This window comes from Athene noctua, chromosome 1 (assembly GCF_965140245.1).
Source record: "Athene noctua chromosome 1, bAthNoc1.hap1.1, whole genome shotgun sequence".
NCBI classification, from domain to species: domain Eukaryota; kingdom Metazoa; phylum Chordata; class Aves; order Strigiformes; family Strigidae; genus Athene; species Athene noctua.
In genome coordinates this window covers 179,787,303-179,807,224 of record NC_134037.1, presented here as the reverse complement: position 1 = coordinate 179,807,224, position 19,922 = coordinate 179,787,303, and the positions used below count along the sequence as shown (strand labels likewise).

At 43.5% G+C, this 19,922-nt stretch overlaps 1 protein-coding gene across 4 annotated transcripts in view; it reads left to right on the top strand.

Annotated features, from left to right (window-relative positions):
• NHS (NHS actin remodeling regulator) overlaps positions 1-19,922 on the top strand; it is a 269,700-nt gene that overhangs the window by 217,141 nt on the left and 32,637 nt on the right. The window contains exon 1 of one of the 4 annotated variants that reach the window (XM_074906675.1): positions 244-322. The exons of the other annotated variants lie outside the window; for them this stretch is intronic. Within the exon in view, the coding sequence (XP_074762776.1) occupies positions 301-322 (22 nt within the window). The 5' untranslated portion in view covers positions 244-300. Of the gene's footprint in view, positions 1-243; positions 323-19,922 lie in introns of those variants that run through there. 4 annotated transcript variants of the gene reach the window in all.

Here is a 19,922-nt window from a genome sequence, read left to right as displayed (position 1 = left end):
TGGGTGCCAGCAGGGATGCTGTGAGGGTGCGTAGAGGTGGCACATCCTCCGGCCCGCACCAACACCGACCCGCACGGTCAACTGCAGACAGGGAGCTTGGTGAGGAGCAGGATCAAATCTGGAGCCAATGCAGGGGGAGAGGAGCAGCCTCAGCTTTTTTAGCAAGTGAATGGGGAGGGGGAGGAGGGTAGTATGAGCAGTGATGTCATTTTTAACTAGTTCATCGCAGAGCCGGGGAGTGAAGTTAGAGGAAAAACCTGCAGTCTCAGAATGGCTCTCAGCCTTGACTGGAGACTCTAAATGACTGAGGGTCCCCACAATGGTAATTCATTTTCTTTCCTATGCAGAACTGTTCTGTTATTTTGGGTCAAGCAGAGGGCATTTCTTTTCTCTCTCTCTCTCTCTCTCTCTCTCTGTATGCTTTGAGGGTTTGACTTTTGCTTTTGCCTCTGGTTTATTAAATACCTTACAGGTTATTTGAAGTTTTTGCCTGGGTAGTCTAAGAATTTTTCTCTGGTGTGGGAATCCATGTCATTACAGAAGAGAGTTTAGCATGCAGCATTTCTGCTACTCGTCAGGAGGGGAGATGCAGAGATTGCCAAGCACACAGCTTTCTGCACGGGAAATGTACTTTTAAAATCACAGGTGGAAGGATAGGGACTTGGCTAGCATTTGTTGCTGTAATGGATGGCATTTAATGTTGCTTGTAAGAGGCAGAAAGACTTCTGGTCAACTATATAGATGGAAATGAATCCTGCTTTAGTGACAATTTGTTTGCTTTTGATTGCCAGGTTTTTATTATGAGAGTTTTAATTCTAGTGGCACTGAATGGAAAATGTCAACATAAGAGATTCTGGCTGTTTGAGACAGTATATGCATGTATATTTCTTCATGGCATGCATTAACCACTTGCGTACTGCTCTCTCCACTGCACTTGCCCTGTTGCTGTCTTTCATAGAAATCAGCGGGCTGCCAGGCTGCGCTGTGGACAGTCAGCAGCACAGAGGGTTATGCTGCTTGCTGGTTCCTGGAATCAGCAGAAGCAGTCAAGCCATTTTTAGAGAAATAAGGTTGTCAAGGCAGGTCCATCAAGAGTGAAGTGGCTTAGCCGACATGGCGGGCAGGGAAGAGCATCCCCAGTTTATATTTCCAAGTATTCAACTACTGGTATCAGTTTGTGGTTGTTGTGGTGCTGCTTGGTCCAAAGGCAGAGGCTGTAATGCTGAGAGTCCAGTTGGCTGTGGAAGGCTCGTAACATCCCTCTCTGGGCTCCCATTTGCCAATGGTGAGACTTGCTTGTCTTCTCACCCAGGAGAACATCCAAGATATAGCTGAGGAAGCCAGACCTCAGTTTTGCATACTAGGAACTTGGGATGTGCATGTGATGGCCACATACCTTCTGCTGTAGCCTATCATGGAAACTGTGAGATCAAAGATGGGAGATCTGGGCTCAGGAATGAAAGAGGCAGAATAGAAATGGGAGCACCGTGATACCTTCTGAATATGAAATGTTCCTTCAGGAGGTTCCTGATGATGATGAAGGCTTGGGGGACCCATTGTTCCCCTTGAGACAGCTCTCACTGGGAGGAATAAGCCTCTCTCTTACCAGCTATCATGAAGATGCTGGCAGCTGTCACAGGGGCCATTTTGAACTCCTCCCCCTGCAACACGCCATGGTGCAGAGGGAGAGTAAATCTGGTAACCTCTTTCTTCTGCCAGCCCTCTCAATGTTAGCCTCAGTGTTGGATTATGTAACTCGGAGCCAAAAGCCAGTCTTTACAAATGACATGCTCCTATTGGTGTGGTTTTCATCCAGATGCATGCTTGCCTTCACTGATAGTGCTTATGTGGGGGCAGTGTGCCTGGCAGGTGGAGGGAATGAATAACAGGCTGTACTGAACTAGTCACCATGGCATATGGAAGCTTTCCATCTCTGTAGCGCTCAGCCGTGGATAGGCAACTTTGTTTTCCTCTGATTTTAGCGTGGCACCCTTCACCAACAGGAAATTAATGCATTTTAAAAAGGAGAGCAAAGAACTGTCCATCTGGAGTAAGCATCGATTCATCCTCCTTTGGGGACTCAGTATTCCCCCTGCCCCCTGCCTGAAGTATCCCAGGGCACTAGTTCTGGCTTTTTTGTCTCATCTCAGTTCATCTGAGGTGAGAAGTTGCAAATTCCAGGCACTAGAGATGGAGTCTACTACCAAAAGAAGAGGGTAGCTGCATGTGACTGCAGCCAGTGTGCCCACTTCTGCAGCCTTCCCCCTTAGGAACCAGCTGACTTTGCAGCAGGGAAGGTTAGGAAGACCTTTCCAAGTGCAAAGAGAAATAAAGCACTGGGACAGGCATGCTACAGCTTATGGGATGCCCTTCTTTTAGGCATTTTAAGAAGTAAGAATAAAGTTGGAGTTGACTAGAAAAACTCAGTCTGCTTTAGAGCAGTGGAATTACACTTGGCTTTGCATTTTGGTGTTTTTAGGTCAGGTTTGGTCACACATCAGTCAAAATTCACTTTAGGAAGTGTCTTCTGCATCTGAGGGTGGGTGCCTCATTTGCTGTTTATAGCATTTTAGTTGTGTTTCAGGGTTGGAAAAGTCATAGGCCAGACAGTTCTCGTGGTTCCTTCCTGCCTTCCATTTCTACTGCAGTATGACTTAGCCCCATTGAGATCCTACCACCAAGGAGACAAGAATGTTCAGTGCCTGAGCCCATTCAGCTGTAAAACTTTATACTGCTGCTGTCAACAAATGTATTACTGATGTGTCAGTGATGGACATGATTGTTAGGGAATGGGAACCAGTCCACAGAAGTGACTGCAAAGGTTGCAGTATCTCTCTGGACTTCAGTGAGCTTTGGGTCTTATCATTAGTTGGCAACTGTGTTTGCTTACACTAGACTCTGAACTGCACTTGGTTTGGAGTGGTCTCTTGAAGAGGGCTGGGGCAGTGGAGCATGAAGGAAACAAGACTTCAGTTGAGTGTTGCCCACAAGGAAGGAATTTTTCATACTGTAACTCTGACACAGTATGACTTTCAGTCTACAGTGTAATCCTTCTGTATGTTTATGTGGTAGAATTTATTTACTGTTCCAGGTCTTCTCACCTTGCCTTGGACGTTAGTCTTCTCAGGGGAGGGCAACATAAGCTCCATGGGAGTGAATTCAAGCTAACAGGTGTGTCAAAGAGGTATTTTATAGTGCATGCAATGGTGATCAGAGTTACAGAAGTAGATAATAAAGAGAACCCAAAGCCCCCACAGGAGGTGAAGAAATCACTTTCAAGGGTTGAGATCACATCTGTCCTAGGAAAAGTTCCTTATCAAGGTTGCAGAGAAAGTGCAAATAACTTGGGGGGGGGAAGAAGGACTTAACCAGTGCCAAATTTAGCAATGAGTTCAACTCTTGTGCATGTGACCAAGAAACACTGAGGTCAAGTGTCTAATTGCATTTATGCCACTGTCATCCAAGTAATTATCTTTTCCCCTTGGTATTTCAACAGGGTAAAACTGAAGTGGGTTTGGACTGCTGTAGTCTGATAAGTCAGAAACTAGGTAACCTCCATGGCTTCCCTGCTGGGCTGTCTCCTGTCCTTTGGGCTCTGTTGGTAAAGTGGGCAGTGATTATATTCCTCTGGGATACTTTTTTTGGGATACATGTCTAAGTTTGGAAAAATGTTTGTAATCATGTACATTCTTGGAAGGTAGAAAAGTCCCTCCCCACCCAGCAGCATGTCTTTGGTAATAATGCTCGATAGCAGTGATGGAATTTCCAACTGTATTCTCATACAGTTGTATGTAGAGGTTGATTCTGCACCTGCTGCAGGTGGAAATGGTGTCAAATGTAATATATCACTATAACAGCATATAGTAAAGTCAGATGATTCTGGTCTGTTGTGGTACATGCATGAGTCCTAATATCTTCAGTCATTTGAGGAGTAAAAGATGTCTCACATAAGCATGTAAGTGAAGGAACAGCTGTTTTGTGCCCTGTGAATAATGCAGACACAAGGTGTTTAGGTGGTGGCAGCCTATATACGTAGGACTCTACTATCATTGCTGGAAAACAGCACCCCTTTCATTTAGCCTCATAACAGCCAAGCTCTTAATGCCAGAAGATCTTACTGGAATGAATGAACCACAAAGGCTGTTCTTAAGAGTGCTTTTAAAATCTGTCAGTTAGGTTTAAGATGAATACTAGAACAATCTGCTGAATCTGAAGCCATTTTGTGACCCTTGCATTTTGAGAGCCCTCTGGATATAACTGTAAAACACTGTGCTGTTTTCTGCCAGTGTTTGAAGGGGGGAAAGGGGAGTGAGAGCAAAGGCGAGTTCTGCACAATCTCCTCTTGTTTCAGGAAGGACTGTTTTTTTCTTCCAGGTTTGCACAGCAGTGCTGCACATCATTCACCTCGTAATGATAATAGTATATAATCTTCATAATAGTGATAATCTTCGTATGCAGCTGCAGATTTCAAATTCCTCCCTGGTTTTAGTCCAGATTTCATTTGATGGCATCAGAAGACTGTTTTTTCATGTTCCTGCCTATTTACCCCTACATAACCTCACTGCTAGCTATCAGAGCCCAACTTTTGATAAGAGGAAAGGTGGCGCACCAGTGTCAGAATATGCAGATTCACGTTTCATAGTTGTATCTCAGCTCTCATGTACCTGACCATTTTTTTTTTTTTTTTTGGCACAGCACAGGCAATCAAAATTTATCATCCAAATTAAGACTGTAATTATATTTTGATAAAGATCTGGCAATTCAGTGAGAATGAAATTTTAAGGGTTGCTGGGATACAGATGACTCTGGATTATGGGGAAGTGTTTGCATGTGGAATACTAATAAGCCAAGGTTGTTCAGCATCCTTATCTAGACTTTTCCAATAGTGTCTGATAACACAAGCAATCAAGTGCTTGTTTCTTTGCTATTATTCTGGAAAAGTGATTAAAGATACAGGCTGCCTTTTATGAATGAAAAGGATACATGCTCGACATGGAGCGACACAAATATGGTCCCCTGTTTGATGCACAAAAAAAGTGGGGGAATAGAGTGATGACCATGCCCAAGTTACTGAGCTCACCAAAGTAAACCTTTCTTGAGGCTTCCCATGGTCTCAGGGATGCCAGGGAGCTTTTGTGGGAGGAGTGAGCCCGTTCCTGGGAGGTGTGAGCCCTGCCTGAGATGGATGCTGCAGAGCCAGGTCCCCACTGGGGAGTGGGAGATGGAGGACATTTCAGGGATGAGCGTGGGATAATCAAATACACCAGAGCTTGCTGTCCAGACAGGATGACCACAGAAGTAACAGCACTGTAGAGCTGAGGGAGGTGACAAATAGCTTGATTCAACTGATGGCTGACAAAGGGAAGGTCCTAGCTCATGTGCAGGCACTTTTCTGTGCCAGTCCAGCAGATGAATAAAGCTCAACCTCAGCACTGCAATTCGATGAAGGAGGGAGAGCTATAGCACTTTCTCTCTTTTAAGTGTCTGGTCTGTATGTGACACTAATTAGTTATTATGGAAAGTTATTGCTATTCAATAATGTGGCCTGCTGACAAGGTATTATTTACTGCCTGTGCTGTGGTAGCACTTGCAGACCTCAGAGGGGTTCGTTCGTCTCCAGTGCTCCTGGCATGCTTCAGCCCTAAGCCCTGCCCCAACCCAGCCAATATCCCACGCCTGTCTCCCAGCATTTCTGCTGTGCAACTGGCCATCAGCAAGTCCAGTGCATGGTTTGTGTTACCACCTTGCCACATCTCTGCTCCAGACTGCCTGCTTCAAATATGGCCATGGTAAGGTAGACTGGTAAGGGACTTGCACTTCATTTGTCCCAGACTCCCTCTCTCAGCACCACCAAACTCCAGATGTTGAGCCAATCCCGTAATAATTATTATACCCTGTTCAGCAGGGGTTTGGGGACTTAATTGTAACACATGGTTGTATTTTTACTACAGATCAGAACAATCCTGTAACTTTATGGCTGTTTCAATTAACTGTGAAACAGTGAGCGTGTCATATAACAATTTAAAAAAAAAAAAAAAAAGATCTGGTGGTATGTCAGCTTCATCAAAACAAATAGTTTTACTTCCCTGCTGAACTGAAGTCTTCCCAGGCTTTTGGTGACTCAATTTTATTCTTGTTCTTTCATGATCTATAAGGAAGAGACTTGACTTACAGCAGTGTGGCTTAAATGGCAGAGTGGATGTGATTCAGGAGGGCCAGGTTAATGAGCATTTTGGGAAGGCAGAGTCCATTGGAGATGCTGCAGCTGTAACATGAGACAAATGACTGCACCCCTTCTGTAATACCTTGAAAAATCTTTTAAACACAATGTGTGCAAGTGCTTAAATGACAGTCTCCTAGTCTCCTCAAATTCAACCTGCACAAGCAGTAATGTGCTTGCTTTCTCCTTCTGTAATGTGCATGGGCATGCGATGCCTCAGACAACTCCAAAACTGCAGAGTTATGCGCCATTCCAAGTCTTGCAATTTGCTGTAACCTTCAAGACCAGCCAGAGAAGACACTCAGTCTTGGTGTGTCCAGCTTGGTGTGTCAAGCCTGGGTCTTGCAGTGCCTTGGGAAAAGGGTGTTCATCCTGGAAATTTGCCTCGGGATCCTCAGTTCTGGCATGTACTAAAGGCTCAGTGCTGCAGTCCAGGACTGTCCTCTGTCTTACAGCCTAAACCCACCAGAGAAGTCCAGCAAATACCTGAGAAGAAGCTGGTTCTCTCAGCTTTGATAAAATCTTTTGTCTTGTCTCATCTCAATATATGACTGACTGCTGTCCCTTTCTGCCTTGACAGTGTCAGGTGTATATTCATATGAGGCAAAATTAAAATATAAATAAACATGTGAGTTGTACTTCATTGTATAAACGTACCAAATAGTGTTTAGCCTATTCAAAGGCTGACTGATCTATCAGTCTGGTTTACTCCAGTCCCATTCTCTCAGCTTGCACTGGGTTTCTGCAAGCACAAATTTTACGCTTCATACAGTTTTTCTCCTGTGTGCTCTACAGTGCCTCTTCAAACACCTGCACCTATGGATAACTTTTCAGGAAGTCATCTTGTCTGTCCTTTCAGTCAGCCTTGCTCATTTTCCAAACCAGTCATCCTGCCCTGGGTTGACCTCGTTATCACAGAATCACAGAATCGTCTAGGTTGGAAAAGAACTTGAAGATCATCCAGTCCAACCATTAACCTCACACTGACTGTTCTCAACTACACCATATCCCTCAGTGTTACGTCGACCTGACTCTTAAACACCTCCAGGGATGGGGACTCCACCACCTCCCTGGACAGCCCATTCCAACGCCTAACAACATGTTCTGGAAAGAAATGCTTCCTAATATCCAGTCTAAACCTTCCCGCTGCATCCAGTAAAGGAGGGAGATTTTCCCTAATCCTCCTTTTGCTGTTAATGAATTTATCGTTGCAGGCTCTGAGCCTCTCTGGAGGAAGGTGATTTCGCAGTCTGGTCAGCTTGCAGGTCCCAGGTTGTTCCTGGTGCCAGCATCATGGTGAAATCTCCTTGGGATTATCAGAAACTTTTTTGAAGTCAGGCAGAGCCCTGCCTTCAGCTTCTGCCAGCCACTTTAAACATAGACATGATGCAGTTGGTGATACCTCCAAGAGATGCAATAAACATTATTTATATTATGAATTGTGGTCCATGGGCTATCAGAATAGGATTTGGTGCACAAAACAACCCTGAAGAGCTTGCGACCTTAGGAAAAGGGTTTCAGCTTTGTTGGGAGGAAATTCATAGGCAGAAGTAAATAACTCATTAGGTCAAGTGGGGACAGATCAAGGGAAATTGCAGTCAACAAGGCTAGAAATAAAAACTGTAGTGCAGCCGTGTCCCACACTTTTAAATCCCTTTCATGTAGTCTGAACTTGAAAGGTTGTGTTCTCCATAACAAGTCTGAATGAACATACTGAAGCTCATTCTCTTCACTACTCATTTCTGCTTGTGCAAAGGTATAGGACAAATCTCTGAAAAGTGTGCGATCTTTGACCAGTAAAACTGTGCTAGCCAAAGCCATTACTATCACTTACCAGCATAACATGTCTTTTTGATGAATGTGGGGGTGTGAGGAGTAGGCTAACTGCTAAAATGCAGTTCTGTCAGCATGGCTGCAGCTGCTTTGCCAATATAATGTATTGTGGAAAGACAAAAGTAATTTTGTTGCATTAAAACCCAAAGAACCTTCATAGTTTGAGAGCAGAAAATGACCCCAGATAACACAGTTGGAGTAAGTCAGACTCTGAATTATTTCCAGAGTTTAATTATCTTGTGTGCGCAATATACTGCCTTGTACCACTCAAGACCTCCCAACACCTATATGTAGACTTCCTGCATGCAGTGAGTTTTAAGGCTAGGTCATACTATGGATTTGAAGCTTAGATATAAAAATAGAAGCACCAAATGTGACCATTATGTGTCATATTGTAGAATAGAATAGAATAGAATAGAATAGAATAGAATAGAATAGAATAGAATAGAACAGAATAGAATGGAACAGGAAGGAACGGAATGGAATGGAATGGAATGGAATAGAATAGAATAGAATAGAATAGAATAGAATAGAATAGAATAGAATAGAATAGAATATTTTCAGCTGGAAGGGACCCACCATGATCATCTAGTCCAAATGGTAGATTGCTAGTATGAAATTCAGAATGAAGCTCTGGTCAGCATCAGCTATAATTCTAAAACCAGTGTTATGTTACATAGGCAGATGGCTGGACATTACATGGACGTTACATGGCTGGAAATGTTAGGTACTGCTGAGATATGTACCAAATGGACAGCTAGCCCCAAGTCTCCCTGGTTTCATGACATTAAAGGGGGATTAATTACCTGATGATCTGTGCCCGCATTGACGTGGCTGGGGATGATGGCAGCCGAAAGGCAGGTCTGGAAAATTTAGAGCTGTGGTTCAGTGGGCCTTCGCCTCACAGGGAGTCTGGGCTGAGTGTGGAGTCGGCTGGAGGAAAAGATATTTTTCTCCCTGCCAGGATGAATGAATCGGCACAGACTAGGAAGTGATGGTGCAGTTGCAAAGCTGTGCTTTCTGTAGGAGGCAACAAATTCATTTCAGTTTGCCCCCAAAAAAGAATTTCTGAATGCAAAAAATTACCTTGGGCATTACTTGATCAAGCTCAGCTCTGGGCACATATCTTTCTCAGTGGTTCATGAATGGGATGAGAAAGTGTTTTCTGCCCACAACCCTATTTTGAGCCTTATTTCCATGAGTGATGTATGTCGTTTTGGTTATTATTGCTTTGTTCTAGCTGCAGTGCTTCTGGACCAATATCATCCTACACTCACTGAGTGTCCACAGATGGAAGGGCATCAAAGGGGAAGGAAGATGAGTATCTTCTAGCCATCCCTTTAGCAAATATTTCACTTAGTTATCATGGATGTGGCTGTAACTTCAGTGGCAACAGAACTGGAATTTCTTAAAGGCTTGAAAATTACTCCACTGTCCTGTAGAAGTATTTGTAATCTGCAAAATAAATTGTTTTCTCGGTCAAAATGAGAATCTTCAAAGTTTAGGTATTTTCTCCAGACAGGCTTTTGATGTAGCTTTTCCATCCTAGAAGTACATGTAAAAGTTTACAGAAAATAGGGAGGCTTGTACTATCTCTGGGGAGGCTGTTCTGGCCCTTGTAGAGTGAAGAAGCATTGCAGTGTTTGTGAAGTGTTGCTATTGCACAAATATTACAAAGACAAAAGGAATCAGGATGCTAATAGAAGGGGAAAAGGATAACCCAAATAAAAAACATTCAAATTAATCTTTGCCTAACACCATTTTCATAGGTAAGTCGTGGCTGCACTTTTTAGATTTTTTTTCCTTCTGTTCTGTTGCATGGAAACCCATTTTCTGGATAAAATGAACGTGTGTTAAGTATGCCAATACCCAAACTTCAGAAATAACTGTGTAAGAGAAACATTGCCAAGCAGACCTCACCCTCGCTCACTACACGAAGATGTACTGCATCCCACAGGAAATCAATACTTACTAATGTGAACAAGCATGACGATGAAATTATCAAACTGGCAAGTCAGGGAAACAATCTTGGTTTATCAGAATTAGCTGTGATTTAAATGCCGTAGTTAAAAAACCTCAAGTGATAATGATTCTGGCAGGTCATCAATGAATTTGTGCATCTCCCTGTGCTGTGTGGGTCTGGGTTGTGGTGGGAATGAATTAGGGCACCAGTCTGGCTCTTTTTTCATTACTGACCATGACAGGTTAATTACGAAAAACAAACCACCTGTTACTTATTGAGTCCAGAGTTTTAGAGCTGCTTCTAAATGCCAGAGTTTGTTTGTGTGGCAGGGGTCTGTAGGTCTAAAATCACAATCCAGACTATACAAACCACAGATCATCTGCAAAGGTTTGGAGCATGCCCTAGCATGGAATAAGCAAGCTTACTTTTATCTGGAAGAAAATAACACTAAGCAAACCCACCAATAAAGTATTATTGGACTAGCACATGAAATGCAGGGCCTATTATTGTATGTGTAAATGCTTAGTGTTTATGCATTGCCATCCTTTAGGATGATTTTTGCCCTTAAGACGCAATGTAGAAACAATATAGAAAAGGCTAGGAGGTCCTTGCGAGGGCATGAGATGGCTGTGAAGGCCAAAGGTGACTTGCCCCAGGCCAGCACGGGGATGTGTCAGCATATCCACCTACCAGGCCAAATTGCATCTCCAAGCAACAGCACCCCAGACAACCACCATTTGAAAGTGCTGTCTCAGTTATTTGCTTTTCAGTGCATACCAATTCCTATATTTTCTTCTTTTCTCTTTCTTTTTTTTTCCTTTTTTAAAATTTTAAACTCAGCAGCGGAGGTAAGAGCTTGTTTTCATATTCTCTGTAACACCCTTATGATACTTTAGACACTACATAGAAAATAAGCAGATGGCTGTGAACTGATCTGTATTCATATATAAAATGTCTCTGACTTTACAAACAATATCCATACTATAAAAAAGTTGCCTTGGGTGGCTCCCCCTCCCCCTGTGCTGGCAGATGCCTCGGGAGTTGATAAGATGTGAAGATTGATTGCCACCTCCCCCCTAGACAGCATCTTGCCAGATCAGGGCTGGGGTATATCCGTGGGTGTCGTCTGCCTTTCACTGTTCAGCACGTATAGCATCTCAGCCTCTAGAGCAGTCTGGCACCTCTTCCAGCACTTCTTTTTTTTAACGCCGCTTGGAAAATCCACACAGAAAGAAGAGAGGCAGAGAGAAGGCTGTAAAGTGGGATGGAGGCAATTAGGGCCAGACCTGATGTCCTCACATAGCCAAAGGGTCCAGAGTAGTCAGGCAGAACCGTGACTCAGAAAGGACAGAGCAAGGACAGCAAAAATTTGACACCTGGTCCATCTTACTGTGCCATGCTTCTGAACATGTTTACACCCCTCTACATAAAAATGAATGTATTTGTTCAGTTTCTCAGACAATGCTTCACCTTTTGAGTTAAGAGTCACCTTATGCCTTACTAGCTTGCTTGGCTGTGACCCAAGTTTGTTTTTTTACTTTGCCATTAAATATACTCAACGAGTAAATGCAGGAACTCATCCATAACATGCAGATTCAAGTTTGTTTCTGACAATCCCGCTTCCCTCTAAATGCAGCATTTCCCCTCTTGGTGCCTGGTGATGCTGGGGCATGGCAGCTCAGTGCAGTCTGTCTTCTCATGGTCCTTCCACAGTGAACAGAAGGGGACAGGCTCTCCTAGAGGACTATTCAGAGCTCTCTGAGGCTTATTTGTACTCAAGATCAGTGAGGAGCCTATCTATTAGCTACAGAAATTCTCCAGGGAGACATATCTCCCCTGGGGAAAGTTAATTTTGTGATTACTTTCCATTGTCTGCTTGGAAATGTTGTCAACTTTGCCCCTCGTGAAAAAATCTGAGCATCCCAGGAGTACTCTCTCGCTGATTCACCATTCCACTTGATATGTGATATATTAAGGTCAAACACTGTTTGCTACTCAACAGCCCCATTTTTTACTTACACTTTCTGCATGATAATTTTAATGATGCTGGCCTTCTCCCCTCACTCCCTCTTCCCTCCCCTTTTTCCTTTCCTGAAAGTATTGCCCGGTTTAATTTCTTTTCCTGTGGATTTTTTCCCTGCAGTTTACTTCCTGCAGTTTATTTTTATCTCATTTTCATCACTGCTTACAACTGAGAGTTAGAAGGCTTCCTGTCCAGTGTTGCAGCCAGTGTCATTCCGTGGTGGTATTTCTGGTAGTTACCAGTAGGTGTTGACACCTGACATTTCTGCACTGGTTTTGACTGGATACAGCAAAATGTAGCTATTTCACCACACCTTCTGGTCTTCTTCATGTGCAGTACTCAGTACAGGGTAACAATAAAACATCTGCCCACACTTAAAAGGTAGTAATTTTATATGTACACTAAGCAAGTAATTGTTTGCCACTCTGTGTATTTGCTGTGCTAAAGCCAACATGTTGGAAACTACCTTGTACTCAGTCCAATGTGCACACAAAGACAGATGAGTTACAAATGTGCAAGAATTCTCTGTTTGCTCTTATGTTCTGGATGGCAGCTCTCGCCAGAGTGGTCCACACCCATGCAGCATCTGACAAACCCTGTAGCTCTTCAGCAGTTGTGGCTTTTCAGAGATCCCATCAGAACTCAATTAGGTTTTCTGCATAAATATGTGGCTTAATGATATAAATGTGAGTACAAACAATAGGATATGGTTTTGGCTCATAAAGCCATATAGCCATAACAATAAAGGATAATCTATGTTATGATCTTTATTAACATCTTATGATACTTTAAAAGAAGTAAATGTTTTAAAATTTATTTCAGCTTAAATGTTTTCACACTGCATTTCTATGCTAGTTGCCACTGGCCGTGATGTCTCAATTCAAAGTGGGTGTTAGTGGGTTCGCATAAGCTGTAGGGGCTCCCTAGCATGCATGGTAATATGTTTGCGTCTTCTGCAGGGACATGCAAGGGAATACAGCTAACAATGCTTACCTCTTGGTTAAATTTGCAAACTAGCATTTACCATTTGAGGCTTATAGACCATTTTAGGTAAACAAAGACCTGAAATACAGTAGAAAAAAAACTCTGTTGTGCAGAGTGCAACTCTGCAGAAAAAATATTAATGCCTAAGGTGAGCAAGCTGAGAGCATGTTATTCAAATAATAATAACAGTGGGAAAATAACTTATCTTGACATAAGTTATTCATCCTGCAGTCTAGGTATACAATATCACTGACAAAGACAGTTTCCAAATGCTATCTGGATGGGTTCCCTCCAAAAAGTAATCCAGTATATCTCAGTGGCTTTGTATACATCTGTATGGAAAGTACTGTAAGTAATACAGTCCAATGCATATATCATAACACGTCTGTACTTTATGGATTAAGGGCTAATTTCAAACCCAAAAAGCCTGGAGGGAAGAGGCTGCAGTACGTGGGTAGAAGCTGGAGCCCTGGCAGGGAGTGGTGCTGGGACATGCTCTTGGCAGCGCTGGACAGGGTGGAGTGGACTTGCAAAGCTTAAAAAAATCCATCCCTAAGCAGGTTTCTTTGTTAAAATCAACTCCCTTGAGAAAGTATAGAAGGGGAGGGTATGGAAATCTATATTTTCAGGCAGCTCTCCTTCTCCTTACAAAACAATAAGATCTGCATTCAGTATTGTTTCAACAAGTGAAACTCAGCACGTCAGCTAGCCATGTTACTTCTTCCCAGTTGTCTTCTCAGAATGGCTTTCTGAACACTTACAGCCCTGTTTGCTCTAATGTTTCACACAAGTGTCTTGTCAGAAGTGGTGATGGAGAAGGATATTGTTGAAATAGGACGCACCTTCTGGCCCAGAGCCACTTTGTGGGCTGAGTGCTCTGCAAGCCAGGTCACAGCCAGTTGTCTGAAACTGGGCTTCAAGTAAACCACTTGGGAGGCGGGAGCCAAAACGAATATCTGGGAGGGCTGGTGATGGAGGACTTGAGTATTCACTGAGTTTGGGGAAGAATTTTACCAAAAGGACCCAGAGGAGCTTCACAGGGAACTGGTTGTATCTTTAACTGCACCCCTGTGCCCAGCCAACCTTGGGCCACCATCAGGGTGGCTTGGGAGTAATCTCACGAGTCATGCATGTGATTTTTGTTGCCTGGCCCAAGAAACACACTGCCTTACCATTATGGGGAGGAAGCTTCCTGGGGCAGGCATGACCTAAAGAGCAATTAGAAACCTGAGACAGAGCCAGGTCTCTCAGTCCCTCTGCCGGAAAGCACTGATGGAGCTGCAGGAGCAGCAAGAATATTTCCCCAGGGGAAGAAAAAAGAGTTGCCTTTGGTCCCTTTGAGATGATTGACGGTCTATCTTCACCTGGATGCCTGTGAGTAATTCGAAGGAACACGTGTAGCAACAGCAGCGTAGTATTTACTAAATATAATTGGAAGAAAATGTTGCTACTTACCTCAACTTGCAGTTAAGTGGTGTTCAGGGCATCTAGCCAAGCACGCTGAAAAAGACTGATGGGGAGGAAGAAGTGTGAAATATGAGCCACCATCTCTACTCTTAACACATGGCTTGTTGTTCCTGACATTGGAGGTTTGATTTCTCGGCCTACGTACGGTGCCAGTGGAAGGGAAGAGGGGCCCTGCTTGTTCATTTTCTCTGTAAACTCTTCAGTCTTGTTTTTTGCTTGCGAGCAGCTTCTGACCTCAGATACTGGCTTCCCCATGCAGTTTGCTGAAGGCAAGAGGGTCAAACTAGTGCCACTGAGGAAAGACATTCACAGAAAAACATCCTCAGTACTTTTATAGTAGATATAAAATGGAACCTGTGTCTTTGGTTTGATTTTGCTGTTCACATTTCATAGTGGTTTTCCACTATAGCATGTGTTTCCCTTCCAAAACAACGATTTGGTCATTACCCATGGGGAGACACATCAGGGACTGACAAGATTAAGCAGTAGGGGTATAGGGCATTTTTTCTTGCAGGTTATCATCTTGAATGAAGGGCAGGTCAGTAGTAAACAAAATGCTGTCACCCACTGATGGCCTTCTGATTCCCTGAGTAAAATAAGTTGGCACCCTCAATCTGCTGTCCAAGAGACAGATCCGTGTATCACAGCACCACTGGTGTAATTGATGCTAAATGCCACGTCTGAGAGCTGAACAGAGAAGGCATGGAGATTGATGGAGACTAACTCTTAGAGCTTTGATGGAAGGTTGTAATTTATGAAGATTTCAAGGAAAACGGAAATATGTTTGCTGTACTTGGAATAAGTCATCTGAATCTTATCTTCCAATATGGCAAACACAGCACATTCTGTGTCGAGTGTCATCTTCCAGTGTGCTTTTTCAAGGCTCCCAGCGTTTTACAGAATGTCCGTATGGTCACAAATGTGGAGAGATTGTTTGTATCATGGATGCTGATGTGGTAATAGGTGCTCCAATGTGTGAGCCTGTGCTCTTCTTGAGATGAGGATCCTCAGCATAGACTCAAAAGGCTATTACTGGAAAATGACCACTCTAGGTATAAATGACCAGATAGAAATATGTGAGGGAATTTAATGCTTTGAGTAGGAGAATAGGCAAGATACATTAAAACCACTGCCAAAACGCTGTTTGACCTATCACAAAATGGTCTGTAGGCTGAGGAATGTGAGGGTGTTTTTTTCATGAGATCCTGAAGATAAGCATTAACCAAGGCAGGTAAAACAGTAAATGAATTTTGTAAAGCTTTTTTCTTGACTGCTGGCATGTGAAATCAGGGTGACTGATCTGAGAGCAACATCACAGTGAACTGCACATTTCTGTGTGATAAAAGGGACAGCGTTATGGTGACCTGTTGGAGCAACTTGGGCAAGCTTAGTAGTGATTTAGGCTGAGTCAGTACATGAGAAAAATAGCAGAGCAGTGAGGGAGAATTGCAAAGGATGTTTAAAAGCATGCTTACAAAGTGTTTTATAGACACCACACACTACACTGCTGGAGATAAAAGACTTATCTTGCTGCATATCAAGAGTGGGAGCAATGTGAAGGGTCAACATGGGAAGAAATAGGTGTTGACAAGCACTGAAAGTGCATCAGATTGAAAGAAGTGCTTTCAACTAATTAAGCATGTGGGATTGAAAGGGCTCTCGAGGCATTGATTTCAGTTACATGCTCTGGAGAGTGTGTGTGTGTGTACACAAATACACATATGTGTGTGAAGATGTATGATGTCCTGTCATCCCTACTATAACAGGCCATCCTTACCATTAGGGTCCAGTAAACTTAAACTAGTTAGGTTTGGGGTTTGGGGGGTTTCTTTAACACTGTTTACGCTTTTACTATCTTCCTGTCTAATTAGCTTTTTGTTTTCCCATAGAGCATGGTAGCAAACTGAAATGAATATGGACTCATCATGCAAAATAGCTGATCTAATGGCAACCTTAAGCTTGCCAGGCAGGACTCGTGTTTTCTGCCTTCTTTACCATTGCCCTGCAGGCAACACCAGTGCTGCCTTTTGTATCACTTCCACTCACTTAGCTGGGGCATGAGTCACTTCCCAGCTGGGTTGTGGTCTCTGAAGTTGTAACATTGGATTAAATGTTTAATTTTATGCATGCACATACACAACTGGGAAAACTTTTGTCTAGTCACATGTTTTCAGCTGCCCTGGGAATAAAGCCTGACCTTATTGGTGGTTTTCTTTTTTGCTTACTAACCAGCTTTCCCTGATGGGCTTCCTGCTATCTCTGACTGAACAAGGACCATAGAAACACCATGGCTACACATACATACATTATTGAACATTTCAGATGTTTATTAATAAATAAGTATGTTGCACTCCCTCCAATGCTTCTTGTCATCATGCATTAGAAGATATGTACACCAGGGGAAATTTCTTTGCTGCAAAGTTGGGTGTGATGGGGTGGAGGCGCATGCACAATTGAACATATTCATGGATATGTATGATACGTAGACGTGCACCTAAAATAAAAATGCCCTTCACCTCTTATGGGTGAGAAGGGCAACTCCATTAATGAAACCTTCCAACAGAAAACTGCTGTCTGTGACTACATTTGCAGCTATTTCATATCTGCGAGCACAAAGCTATTTCTCTCCTAACCATGTAAAATGTAGACTGGAGAACAGGAATAAAAGGAGAGGAAGAAACCACTGTCTAGAGAAACTTCACAGGAATGAAGGCTTGAATGTATAAAAAACTGTATTTCTGAGAGGTTATTGTCTATCCTGCAGTGACAGCTTTGAAATGCTTTGAAATACCAAGTCCCATTCTGGCTACCGTAACTTATTTGAAAGAGTTAGGAAAAGCAGTTAGAAATATGTTCAAACACCACCAGCAGTGATTGAAAGCAGCAAAGCCAAGAATGGGATTAGCATGTGGTACTCTTCACATAAGTGCATATTGCTTAACAGCCTAATCTTCTTACGTGTATAAGAACCACACACTTCCCAGCCCTCTTGAATTATCTGTTGTTGTGCCAGTCAACTGAATACCAGGTAAATGCAAAATTCAAGGATCTGCACATGGAAATGACATCCAAATCATATGCTTTCCAGATAACTGAATGCCAAATATGGATGGGGTTTTGTCCACTTGTCTGTTTTTCTCCTGAAGATCTGTTATTTGCATGTGTGGCATAATGGGAGGCATAAAAATGTCAAAGGGATGATCTAAGAAACTCTGGTTGAAGCATGAGAAGTTTCACTGTATTGGCAAGAAATAAAACAATACAAAGAGTATAAAATATCATGGTCTTTCTCAACAGTTTCTGCTGCCAGTGAGGTTTCTGCCTTTTTGCTTGAGTTTGAAGAATTTGCTAAATTGTCCATCCATGAGCTCAGAACAGATTAATAATTGTGCTCATATTGTTGCCCACACATAGCTAAAGACTTAACTTGTTTTGTCATGTCTCCCCTTGTTTGTCCAGAGGGCAGCTGCAGCCCGTGTAGACGCAGTCGCGCTGACTTTGATTTTCACTCACGAGTGCCGGTGGCAGGGCAGATGTGGTGATCCAGGCTTCAGGTCCAGACTGGTCATCCAAGCCATGTCTCAAGGCCTGTGCTGCTGGAATTTGCTCTTCATATCCATCCTGGACTTTTGCACAGAGCAAAAAATTCCTCAATAAAGCATTTGGGTTTCTGCCCTAATAATAGCAATAATAAGATATAAAGATGCGCAGAGCCATTACAAACCACATTTTCCGGAGTGGGCTCCCAGAGGGAAGTAACCAAGGAGCAGACCACCCAAAATGTGGCATCAGTCACCCATGGCCCTGCGACAGTGGGCACTGTGAGGACTGAAAGGGAAATGTCCACACTGAATAGTTCCCTCATGTATATCAGAGTGCACCAGGAAAGCAGGAACAAAAGATGTGATGAAGGATATGGGAATCCCATCCAGATCCTGAACAAATCCCAAAGATTAACAGGAACAGCAAGGAAAAGGAGACAGGGGGTTTTGCCTGCAGTTTTCTGTTTCACTGAGAGTTGAGCATCTCTTGCCTTATGTGAGAAGAGTGCTTAGAAAGCTCTGTCAAGGTGTAGGTAAGACCTGCCTCAGCTCTTGCATCTCTTGGGGTAGCTGGACCACACATCAGCCTGCCTGGAAGAGAGGACAGAGGAGTGACAGGGAAGGACAGGCAGGGTCCCCAGCAGCCCCTGCGGCACTGAGGGGCCCAAGCGTCTGTCCCATTCCCATTATCTGATGTGCGCCCCGCACCCCTGCAAAAGGGCTTCAGAAGAGAAAGCCACCACTGTCAGGCACTGACATGGACAGAAATTATCGCTTCCCCTTGGTGGGGAAGGAGCGTGGCATCCTGCCCCTCCTAGGGTGAACCATGTTCCCAGGGAAATCAGGGTATGTCTGAGTTTCTGGCTCCAATCACTTGACATTTTCTATCTAGAGTTGTGAAGAAAGTTGTGTGTTTAGAGGTATAGCCACTAAAGTTGTGGTGAGGTTGCCTTTGTTCAGCAGGGCAACTGTGAAATGCCAAAGAGCCAGTAGCTTTATTTCCAAGGAACAGCAGCCCCACCAACATACTCCCTTTGTATGGACATTTTTCAATCTTTAATAAAGATGAGACGGGAAGGTAGCTGATCCAAATATCTACCTGCGGTTCCAGTTGGTGGGCTTTGCCATTGGCAAATACATCAAGACTGCGGGAAATGTCTGGGTGCATGCACAGCTGGGAGCAAGCACAGTTGTAGAAAGCAGAGTGATTGTCCCACCTCCGAGGAGCTTCAGGTTCCTGTGTCCCTGCTGGGTGAGCCCCAGCACCCAACATGCCATCACTGTGAAGCAGCAACCACAGAGGGAGATGCTTTGAAAGTACTGAGCTTGCTGATGCATTGCACAAGAAGTGGGACGTGTACAGCACAGAAGCGACTGTAGATTTTTACCTGCCTTGTAGGCTTAAACCCCCTGGGTGTTACAGTAGAGACACGAGTACTTGGGGAAAGCACACGTCTGAGACATTCAGGGCTATAAATAAAATTCACATCAGACTCAGCACTTGCCTCAATGAAATATTTATGGACTGAAATGCATGATGAAGTTGGATGTGTTGCCAGACTGGCTAGTCTTTGAGATAATCTGATTTTCCTCAGAATTAATTTTCTTGAGATGTTTTGCACACAAACATAGCAGCCAGTAACTCACTCCTGACCTGGGTAGTAGGTGTGGAAGGGTTTGATCAGATTGAACTCTGCTGCTGCTGCTGGCATAGGCCTATTTATGCAAAGCTGAGGGAACATACAGTTTGCTTATGACATTGAATCACACAAGAAAAAACTCATCATTTTTACCTGAAGTGGCTAGAAAAAATGGCATTTGCTAAAATGACAGGTCAACCACCTTAACGCTTGCGAAAAAGGGCTTCCCAAGCAGAGCCTGGCACAGTGC